Here is an 11580-nt window from a genome sequence, read left to right on the forward strand (position 1 = left end):
CAGCCAACTTGCCTGCGTCTGCCTTCCTCAAGATAGCTTCAGCCTCCAACTCTTCAATACGCTTGCGCAAAGCAACGTTCTCATTCTCGAGTTTGGTAGAAGCCTCCTTGGCAGAAAGAGAGCGGCCACGTGAATCAGCAAGATCATCATTAAACTTCTTGCATGCGACCTGAAACTCTTTATAGTGTGCAGCACGCTCGCGGACAGATTCCGCCAAATCTGCCTCAACTTTCGCCAACTTACCCTAAGCAACAGTCAGAGCCTGGCGATGCTCTGCTACTTCTTTGCCCGCCTTCCAGGCGGCAGCCTCAGTATTTTTCACCGATTGCTCCATCTCTCTCATCGTGGCACTTGACTCGATCTTCTCTTCATGAAGAGCACGATTTTCGTGCATTAACTCAGCAAAACTGGAGAGAGATTGGACATGGTGAAAAGCAGCGTCGGCATACAAACTGTTCCTAGGCTGAATTTTGCGAGCAATACGCTCGCCGGGAGGAACAACATGTTCTAAAAAATTTGTACAGGTGGCAGGGTCTTCAAAATTGGCACCGCGAGTAACCTTCCAACGAGGTCGAAAAATTTAGTTCGCCTCCACGGAATCATGGGGATCTGAATCTACACTCAACACCCCGCTACTCAAGACACTGCCACTGCTACCAGGGAAATCAAAAAATTTATCGTGTACCATCGCCCCAATATTAAAAGGAGGTGGTGGCATAACCTCGTCGACGTCAAGAACATAAGCCTTGTCTGGCGAGGACTGTCTGAACTTCGTAAGATCGGCAAAAGAAATACCCGCTGATTCAGTACTAACGGCCTTGGGAGATTCGTCCATAATCGCCTTCATCGGTCCAACTGGGGCCGCTGACTGGGAAACCGTTGGAATAGAAGATTCCACCGGCACAGGCACCATCGTCACAATGATTTCGGCCTCAGACGGGCCAACCACACCCGTCATCATCGGCAAAGTTATCATCTAAGCAACAGGCATTGCCTCAGATAAGTTACCCACACTTGTCATCATCGGCAAACTGGCGAATACATCTGCCAAAGAAGAAGCAGCGGTGGAAACCGTGGAAGCAGCAGTCGATGAAGAAATCGCCAAAACCCCTGTACCAAGGACAAACATGAGAAAGGTTACATAGAAGAAAAATGTGACCAAACGTAAAATGGTATACCTGACGACTTAATCAGACTGCTAATCTTCACGAATCCACCAAGGCGAGATTTCTTGAAGAGGCGATGCGCCTCTTCTTCTTTTTCATCCCCCGCAGGGGTGGAAACCAAATGGTGTGGAACAGTGAACGTCCCACCGACTGAGGAGGAAGAAGATGAACTGGTAGATACGAAATTCGTATCCACAACAGTTCCAAGAGCTGTGGCTGCAGAAGACACAAGATCTGTCGCAACCAAAATTGGAGTTGTGGCGATCGGACTTGCGTCCACGACAGACACAACACTCACAAGCTGCGGGACTGAAGGCAAGGAGAAGCCAACAGCAGCATGTATGGAGGCGGCAGGGGAAAACGCAACGCCAACGCCGGAACCAAGTGGGCTTAGTAATGTCGCTGACGAAGATACAAGAGGCCCAAATGGAACGTTGGATATGAGGATGACATCGTCATCATCATCCACGGCGTTTCTCGCGGCATCTCTCGAAGACGCAACCGTTTCCCAGCCACTTCCTAGTGCGCCTTTACCACTGCACTTAGGAAGGCGCACAACGTTAGGCCGTTTACCTGAAAAATGTAAGTCAAACATCAGAAAACGTGCAAACAAGATAAATGTTTATCAACAAGAAGTATTTACAAGCTCACCCTCCTGTGGGTTAACGAAACTGGGAGGTGGTGGCGGTCGCGGAGGCAATGACTGCCCCAAAGGAAGAGGAAACACAAAGTTGTGGGCAGTACTCGAAAGGATTGGCTCCTCGCGGGAACCAACTCCCTTCGACGCAGGATCTTGGCGCCATCCGAAGCGGGATGCAGGAGGAGCTCATTCACCTCTGCAAAGAAACACATAAGTTAGTAAATTAAAACCAAACAAACAAAAACAAATCAACAACAAACAGAAAAATCACTAACCCCGACCACCTTTATAGATGACCGGCACCTTCGTCGTATCATCCCAAATACGACCCATGCCGAATAGCACCAAGGCGCGCTCCGAGTAGTGACGGAGTGGGGAAAGGTTGACCTGTAAAGTATTGAACCATTCCGTAGGCATAATGCCGAGGCAATGACAAGTATACTCGTAATGGCGAAGGCGAGCCATTCCGAGTGTATGAATCTAGCTAAGGTGCAGCCCAAAAGCATCCAAAACCTCCAACAAAAACCGAGTGATAGGCAAACGGAAATTGCCCAGGAGGAAGTACTCCTGTACACGGTAATCTTGCCGGCAGGAGCCTGTCGAGCCGTCTGACCCAAAGCGGGCAGCTCAGGTTCGAACTCGGGGCCAAGGTTATAAACCTTGACCATGTTGTTGAAATCCTCGGAAGCCATTCGACAACCGACGAACTCCATAGTATTATTCTTCTTTGTCTTGGAAGATTGAGAGGATTCAGCCATAAAAGGGAGTAAAGGATTCTAGAAAGAAGGCGTGAAAAATAAGCAAACGTGTGTGAGAAATAAAATCCCAAAGGGGTAAGTAACCCCTCCTTTTATACTAATCGCAATTAATGAGGGGAAGAGGTGCAGAAGGGATAAAAGCCACACGGTCCAATCGCCAGGTGACACGCTAACAAAATGATAGTAAAATGTGTTACAGCTGGGCGCGTCACCGGGATTCTCGCCCACACGCTTGACACAGACGAAAAAGCTGTACTGAAGTGCAACCGTCGTCAAACCGTCACGTCAAACCATCGCTTCACTGACATGCATTTAATTCACCTCCTCCCGCCAAATAACACGTCATCAATATAGATGGAAAGATGACAAGTATTGGAAAAATAGGCTCCGCCATGGGATGATTTTCAATAATCACCCGCCAAAAAAGGCTCCGCCATGGGATGATTATCAAAAATCACCCACCAAAATAGGCTCCGTCATGGGATGATTCTCAATAACCACCCGCCAAATAAGGCTCCGTCATGGGATGATTCTCAATAATCACCCGCCAAAAAAGGCTCCACCATAGGATGATTTTCAATAATCACCCCCCCAAAATAGGCTCCGCCATGGATGATTTTCAATAATCACCCGCCAAAATAGGCTCTGCAAGGAAAAGCTTATTAAATAACCATCCACCGATAGAATGGTTTTCATTAACCAAACACCCAAATAGACAATGCCAGATGGTAAGAGGCGAGCGAAAAACAAACGGCTAAAATATACATTAGCAACCAAAAGCCCATGATAAGTCCATAGACCCTTTTCTTCAAGAAAGGCAACTACGAACTAGGGGGGCTTGTAGAGGTAGGGTATTAAACCCACCATTCAATTAAATACAACACCCAAATAGGGGATAACTCGTGCGCTTGGCGGAACACTTGGCGACCTAACACTTGGCGCCAAGGTCGTAGCCTAATATAATAAACATTCCCTGACACCTAAGGAATGGTAGCGCAAAGATTTCCACCAGCATGGGACAAAAAAGGTACAACTTTACATGGGGAATACCACCCAACCAATGGGGATTGGACAACACATAAAGGACGATACGAAACAGTACAACACGTCCATGTCAAGAGGCCATGATGTCCACCAACCTCCATGACCGCATGGGTGGAGAATATAATTGGTGAAAAGCCTGATAAGGTGGTTGACCATACTCTCTCTCCTTCGGCTATAAATACCAATGGATCTCCAAACGGTAAAGGATATACACACTCCAATACTACTACTCTCAATACATTCTATTTGTACGATCAAGTACTGATTATCACGCCGGAGGGTGGTTACGAGAGAATCCCCCCATTCCTCGAGCTCACAGTGTTCTGTTTTGCAGGATATACCCGTCTGCGCCAAGAAGGTTTTATAACCCATCGTGGAGAATACATAACCATAACCCTCGGACTAACGTGTTAAAGCTTGAGGGGTGGATTTGTGTTTTTTCATATATCAATTTTACTTTGGTATTGGTTCACTGTCACTAGTCACTACATCACTCCAAGTTAATTGAATGGTTATGACAAATCTAAATATTTAGTTCGAGATCGCAACAATTACACCGATTTTAGTTGCACAAACATAATTTAGTAGGGACTAAATTGTTATCGTAATTGGGTGAAAACTAGTAGTGTTATCATCTTACTGAATCAAAAATAACATCTATTACATCAGCTCATTCGAAACCTTTAGAAACACAAGGATCTGAAACAAGTAATTGACGAATCTTGAAATTTGGCGTAAAATCAAGATTAATGCATAATAGGTGTCTAACCCAACATAAAAAAACATCAAATAAATGCTCTGATAGCAACATGCTATCATCAAATCCTTTATATATATAATAACACACACACAAGTTTTAAGAAACCATGAGTTTTACTAAAGCTAATAAAAAAAATCATAATTAAAATCATAATTAAATTAAGAGGATGAGTTTTATACTTATTTTTGTTATGTACAATCAGTATCTTTAAGCAATAGATGATTTCTTTTCAAGCTAATTCAATATAAAATCATAATTAAATTAAGAGGATGAATAACTAGATACAAACATGTTAATGCTACAAACTAGAAATAGAGTCTGACCCGACATCTGCTTGAACCGATGGGCTCTTGACATTGAATTCAAACGACTCACTTAACCTAGCAGCATCTTGAACCCTCAGCCGTGTTCCCTGCTGCCCGACCACTGTGGCTGCAACCCGGGCGGCCAACGAGCCCATGCCCTTCAAATCTGATGCACCCCTTAATAACCCGTATAATATTCCTGAAGCATATGCATCCCCGGCCCCACAAGTGTCGACTGGTGTGCAGGGTGAAGGAGGGATATGCAAAGCCTCGCCTTTTACTCCAATGTATGACCCACGTTGCCCGTCGGTCACGGAAACTAGAGGAACAAAATGACTTAAATATCGCGTGGAAGATATCGGGCTTTCCTCTGAAGAGAAATGACAAAACGCTCTTGCCTCGTCGCTGTTTGCAAACACGATGTCCGCATAATTCTCCATGATTTCCCTTGACAAAGACAAATGATAACATTAGTATAACTCATTAATAAGGTTTTGGGCTGTCATCTCTAACACGTTCAATAAAGGGGACGTGTTTGGATTGACTTAAGTGGATTAGGGCTAATGTCTTTGACACAAATATATATGTGTCATGCTTGGGGTCCGCATTCAACCCATCAAACTGACATGATTGGCACCCCCACCAACTATCACTTTAAGATGTACTATGAATAATTAAAAAACTTAACTAACATGAAAATCTTTCGAAAGGATCAAAGGTCATCCTATGTGTTTTTAGACGCTTAAAGCTCCCAAATCACTTTATTTAAAGAAAACAAGACCTTTTTGTGACAAAATAGTTTTATAAACTTATCTACCATATTAATTATTTATAAAAAGAACAAAAAGTGAAATTGCACATATGATGTATATATGTGTGAACCCTCGGGTGGGCAAAAGTGAAATTGCACTAATTTTGACGTTATTTTACTAATCTCGTGAAAATATCGTTAAAAGTGACGGAAGGTTAATCAGGCATCATGTGGTGGTGTTGATAGCCGAAAGACAAGGGTACATGCACCAATCAGCCGGTGTCCCGATGATTTCAGTGCTGTGTGCCTTATGTCCAAGGCTTGATGCAAAACTACTATCGAGCCGGGGGTCTCACCGGAAGCAGCCTCTCTATCCCCATGGGGTAGAGGTAAGGCTGTCTACATCTTACCCTCCTCAGACCCTACCATAGCTTTGCTATTGGTGGGATATACTGAGTACGATGATGAAAAAGAACAAAAAGTGTTAGATACCCATCCTGGCCCGTTTTAACCTGCACCATTTTGGCACCTCTACATCATAGAGCAAAACAAGTAAACAACTAATATTAAACCTACCAAAAATCATCATAGTGTCGCTCTATGCAAGTCACGTCTGAGGCTGTAACCGCAACCAAGGCCCCATTATCACGGGCAACTTGACAAATTTTCTTAATCGTCTTGATCGTGTCAGGGAATTCAAACAAATATCCTTCAATAACAAGAATATTTGTCTTAGAAATTATGCTCTCCATACTTGAGTCATACTTAATGTAGGAAGACGTGCCCTGCCACATACAAGTATTTACAATAAATTAGAAATGTGATTAATCATGAAGATGAGTGAGGTACATATTTGTAATACAAAGGAGAATATGAAACGGTTGGCAAAAAAATATCAGCTTATTAGAATATGGGCCAATTGGCTGAAAGGTCTATGAAGAAAGTTGCCCAAGCCAAATAAAAATGTGTATTTTCTTAATGCATAAAACTTCCTAAACTATTTTCCAAAAAAAAACACGTTTTTTAATTATATATGACAGTGATTACAAAATAAATGAGTTTCAAGTCAATCCAACCCAACCTGAACCAAAAAGTTCCTGTTTTGACAGATATACAAACCCGCATAAACCACCAAATTTGCAATAATACACAATAAAATATAACTCTAGGAAAATCTGTGTAAGCTAGCTAGGGTGTAAACGAGCTAAGCCCCTCATGAGTTGCTTAGACAAACCCAACTCGAGCCTAGGTGAGCTCAGATTTGGCTCGGGTGGTTTAAGCACCTATGGCTAGCAGATTTAATTATAAATTTCAGAAATGTTGATAATGCCGGTATAATAATCTGTTCCTAGTAACTAAATGAACTGACCATTATATTGAACTAGAATTGATGATTTGTGGCCCTACAGTATGTGGGAGAAATTCTACCGGGTATGTTTGTTTGTATTGAAAATTCGTAGGTTTGGTGATTGGGTCGAGACTAAAGATTATCACCGACTTACCGGTACAAATAGGGTTATTGGGTCTTTGTTTTGTATCTTGTAATCTGCAAGCAGTTTTTCTTTGATCACTAGACAAGTGTTTCGGTTTGTTACTTTTCTGCGATTTCTTATATACGAGGGGCTTGATTTGTAACACAAGACCATCACAAATAGAAATCCACTGGAAAGTGGAAGCATGCTGAAAACAAAGGACATAACATATACAGTCGTCTAGGTTGGAGCGGATATGAAATTACCTGATATGCAAGCATCGTGCGTTGAGCATCTGAGGTAGTTAAAACTATAACCGTCCCAGTTGTCCCTTCCTTGACCGGTGCAGAAAGAAAGCTCACATTGGCCCGCCTAAGTTTAGTTCTATATAACACATGACACATTACCAAAACTTTCAGTTGTTAGAAATTACTATTTATGGTGTGCTTTAATCATAATTAAAAAAAAACAAAAAAAAAAACAGTACCATTACAATAATAATCTAAATCTTTGAACTTAAACAAATCAGGAGGTTGTATGCGTTAATAATAGATTTCGGGCGACTTTCAACCTGACGTCCTGACCCATTCCCCTTTTAGCTATTTGTTTTTGTTTTGACCACTTTGAAATAATAAATATACAACCCAAGCCGACTCATTCACAAGTACATGGTTTGAAATTGCCACATATAATTGATTCAGTTATTCAATCTTAAATTATCCCTTTTACAACACATATCCAAACAACCCCTTACACAATAATAAGTATATCATCCATATCTACTTCATAAGTAACCAGAAAACATGTTTGTGTCTTGATTTTCTGCATTTCCTCAAAAGGCATCCAATTTCTCTTGAAATCACTCACTCACACTCCACACATATGCTAGACAGCCGTTTTCATTATGTTATATGCCCATATACATTTGTTTGTACGGCGTATACAAATCAAATAAAATCACATCAATAGAGGGGATATAAATATATGAAATATGAAGGTCTACCTGTAGAAGCCACCCAAGGGATCACTGCCGATGCTGCCAGCCATAGCTACATTCAATGCAGGAGCGGCCATCGGATGACCACCAAGCCTAGCCAATGCCACTAGGGTATTAGACAAAGAACCGCCAGCAGCCGCCTTGTAGGTGCATCCATCCATTGCTTGCAGGACTGTACCTCTCTCCTCATGATTAACAACCTTTCTTGTACCCTTTTCTAGACCCAACCTCATCAAAAACTCATCATTCACTATGCCCGAAAAATCCACCTATTACAGAAGCAAAAAGGACATAACAAGCAGGTGTCAAAGAGCAAAAGGAAATAATAAAATGAAAAGTACCATGGCCTGACCAAGACCCAATACATCCCAACGTTCAGGCAAATTGGGGTCATCATCAACAACAGCATCCTCATCCTCATCCTCGTCTTCATGTTGTTGAATTGGGGAGGTGTAAACGTCGTCAGTGTTGGAGGAACCGCAACAGGCAAAAGAGTCCTTGGTGGAGATACGAAGAAAAGGCTGGTAATTATTATTATTATTATTATTATTCCTGAAAGGAGTAGGAGTGTTGTTGGAGCGAACACGGAGCGATGAAAATGGCCTGGAATTGGAAATGGAGAAAGGAGGAGGTAGGAGAGTGAAAGCCGCCATCAGCGTAGTGCTTATTGTCTCCGCCATTATTAATGTTATTATTATAGTAAGCTAATGAACAAAGATTCACAGATTTCACAACGGAGTCGCCGCCCCGAGTTTGGAGTCGACTACGTTGATGCTCCTACCACCCACTCTCATCTATCTCACCACTGGATAAACTTCTTCCTTTTTATAAAAAAAAAAAAAGAAAGAAAAATTTAAATCCTTTTGTCTTAATTACAGGCTCATCAATCTATCTCATCACCGGATAACCTTGTTCTTTTTCTTTTTATCTACCGTCTCCTATAATTTATTATGAGGGTCGACTAAAAAAAGTACTACATATTGAAGAGACTACGTCTTGTTAGGCCCAAACAGAGCCCAAGAGGTCCAGCCCAGTCCGGCCCAATAGCATCCCATGCACTCCAGACAAAGCTCAAAGTCAAGGACCGACCTGTCCTTGTTAGCATGAGCATCACAGAGCTGAGGTTGACATAATCTTGGAGGGAAAAGAAGATCCAACGGATAATAGCTAGCTCCCTGGCAAAATCAAAGGACCAACGGATAATAGAGAGAGTCCAAAGAATAACGGTCGGAATGGAGATCCTCCCGAGACCCTATATATATGTATATATCCCTTTTGTAATAAACAAGCAGAAAAACATTAATAAAAGATATATTCATTTTGCATGGTCATCTCACTGAAACTCATCCAAAGTCACCTCACTCATTAGCACATAACATATCAGATATTCACAATCAAATCATCACTTCAATTGAGGTTTCTACATTGGCACCATCCGTGGGACCCTCTTCTATACGGTCTCACCAGCAGTTTCAGACGAGATGGCCAGAGTAAACTTAGATGGCGTATCGTCGATGTCCAAACCCGTTTCCGACAACGAAAGTGCGCCTGCCATGACCACAAAAGGAGGAATAATGGACCTCACCAAGATCGACTCGCTTCCAGGTATCCTTCCAGACATGGAAGGGCCCATAACGGTTGAAGACGAGACGGAGGAAGAGAACCAAGAAAACCGAGCCGGAAAAGGGAAAAGTACGGAAGAAAAATGGGAAATCACTCCCGAGTTTGTGCCAGCTCATAAGGATGCTCTAAAAGCATGCCTAGAAGAACACGAAAGAAAGGAGAAACTAATGGCGGTCAAAACCCGTTTGTCATTCGACACGCCGTCATCGGAAAACAACGCGAAACCGGAAGGCGCCATGACCCAATACTCCAACGCCCTCCTAGAGTTTTTGGTCACTCTCCTTTCTTCCGTCAAAGAAAACGCGAAGAAAGAGTCTGCATCAAGCACGCTAGACACTCCCTATCGGCCCTTAGACACGCCCGATGTGTCCAAGTTTACTCGTCGAATAGCGGAGGCGACCTTGCCTCCCAAGCTTCGTTATCCTTCCACCGTGGACAAGTATGACGGAACCCAAGACCTAGAGGACCACCTCCACGCCTTTCGGGGGCGGGGATGGTCACTGGGTGGTCCATGCCGGCATGGTGCCTCATGTTCCCCAAAATCCTAACCGGAGGAGCCCGGATTTGGTTTGACAGCCTCGAGCCAGGAAGCATAGACAGCTACGAAGAACTGAGAGAGAAATTCTTAAGAAACTTTAGCTAACAGAGGAAGGCCATGAAGAATCCTAACGAGATCTTGCACATTCGAAGAAGGGACGAGGAAAAGGTGGAACAATTCATGGACAGATACGTGTCCGAAAGCATGAACATCAAAGGGGTCCCGGAGGTCATGAAAATAAGTGGCTTCATCAATGGGGTGAGGTTTTCCCAGCTGACAGAGAAACTGGGAGAAGACTTCCTATCTACTTTAGACCAATTGATGGACTGTGTCCGAGCTTTTGTTAGAGGGAAAGACACAGGAGCCAAGCTCCGAGAATGGGAAACGAAAAAGGCATCCCCGAAACCGACCGGGGGAAAAATATGGGAGGCCACAGTCCCGGGAAAAATACGAGCGCCGTTCGACAAAACCCACTTCACACCTTACCGCCCTCCCGGAACTCATACTGGGTACAACCACGTACCACCCACCTCGGTTCCCCAGCCCCATACGCCCAGAAGGGGGGAGATTCCGACCGATTTACGGAGAAAGACCTCCACCAGGAGGGGAAGATGTTATGGCAGCAGATAAAGCCAAGTACCCGGAAAGGGCTCCTAGTCCTTTCAAGCAAGCATATAAGCCCAATCCACAGGGGTATTGTAATTACCATAAGAGCCACGGCCACACCACAGATAACTGCGGTCAGCTAAAGAAGTTGTGGGAGGCGACCTTGAAGTCCGGACAACTACCCAATCCTGCCAGGGAATCTCCCTCAAAAATCAAGGATGAAGACGAAGATAAGAATTACGTCGACATGATTCGAAGAGAGACAACAACGAAGAGGATCCGGGAAAAGCCATGAAGGTGGGAAGGATGGGTTCCTACGCTGCAAACACCGCATGGATGAAGCCGGATGTATTGTTCCCAGGCATACCGGAGGAGGAAGCTCGAGAGATGCCTTTAAACATCTCTGTGAGTGTAGCAGGACATCGGGTAGCTCTGGTCCACGTGGACGGAGGCAGTAGGGTAGAAGTAATGTACGAGCACTGTTTTGTAAGGCTCCAAAGGGAGATCCGAAGCAGGTTGGAGGAAGATATATGTCCATTAGTGGGGTTCTCTGGGGAGGTAGTGGAACCCCTGGGATCTCTTACCCTGCCATTCACCCTCAGAGATGAAGATAGAACCCGAACAGTCTACCTGCGTTTCTCCGTAGTCCGGTCTCCATCGAAATACAACATCATCTTCGGTAGACCCGGGATGAGAGCACTCCGAGCTGTCCCATCTACGGTACACGGGTATATGAGGTTCTCGACCCCTAAGGGAATGGCGACCATCCGGTCATCCACGGAGATAGTAGCCGGCATTGGCAAAGGGGTCACGACGAACAGAGGGACGGAGGAATGGGTCCTCAACAGGGAACACCCGGACCAGACGGTAAGGATCGGGTCCCAATTGTCTGACAGGGGTAAGGCGGGGATGAAGGAGGT

At 44.1% G+C, this 11580-nt stretch overlaps 1 protein-coding gene across 1 annotated transcript; it reads right to left on the reverse strand.

Annotated features, from left to right (window-relative positions):
* Positions 1-4524: 4524 nt before the first annotated feature.
* LOC143570852 (uncharacterized) lies at positions 4525-8573 on the reverse strand. The gene is made up of 5 exons (XM_077056392.1): positions 8235-8573; positions 7900-8162; positions 7163-7280; positions 6001-6209; positions 4525-5120 (listed from the first exon to the last, which is right to left on the reverse strand). Exons 1-5 carry the CDS (start codon positions 8571-8573, stop codon positions 4667-4669), a joined length of 1383 nt encoding a protein of 460 aa, XP_076912507.1. The 3' UTR covers positions 4525-4666.
* Between the last annotated feature and the right edge of the window lie 3007 nt (positions 8574-11580).

This window comes from Bidens hawaiensis, unplaced genomic scaffold (assembly GCF_021521415.1).
Source record: "Bidens hawaiensis isolate Kalapana, Puna unplaced genomic scaffold, B.hawaiensis_p1.1 tig00025108_1, whole genome shotgun sequence".
Taxonomy (NCBI): domain Eukaryota; kingdom Viridiplantae; phylum Streptophyta; class Magnoliopsida; order Asterales; family Asteraceae; genus Bidens; species Bidens hawaiensis.

Coding starts and splice junctions, on each gene's coding strand:
- LOC143570852 (XM_077056392.1), bottom strand. CDS start 8,573: ATGGCGGAGACAATAAGCACTACGCTGATGGCGGCTTTCACTCTCCTA. Junction 6,210..7,162: donor GCACGATGCTTGCATATCAG/GTAATTTCATAT, acceptor TGTATGTGGCAG/GGCACGTCTTCCTACATTAA. Junction 5,121..6,000: donor CGACACTATGATGATTTTTG/GTAGGTTTAATA, acceptor GTCTTTGTCAAG/GGAAATCATGGAGAATTATG.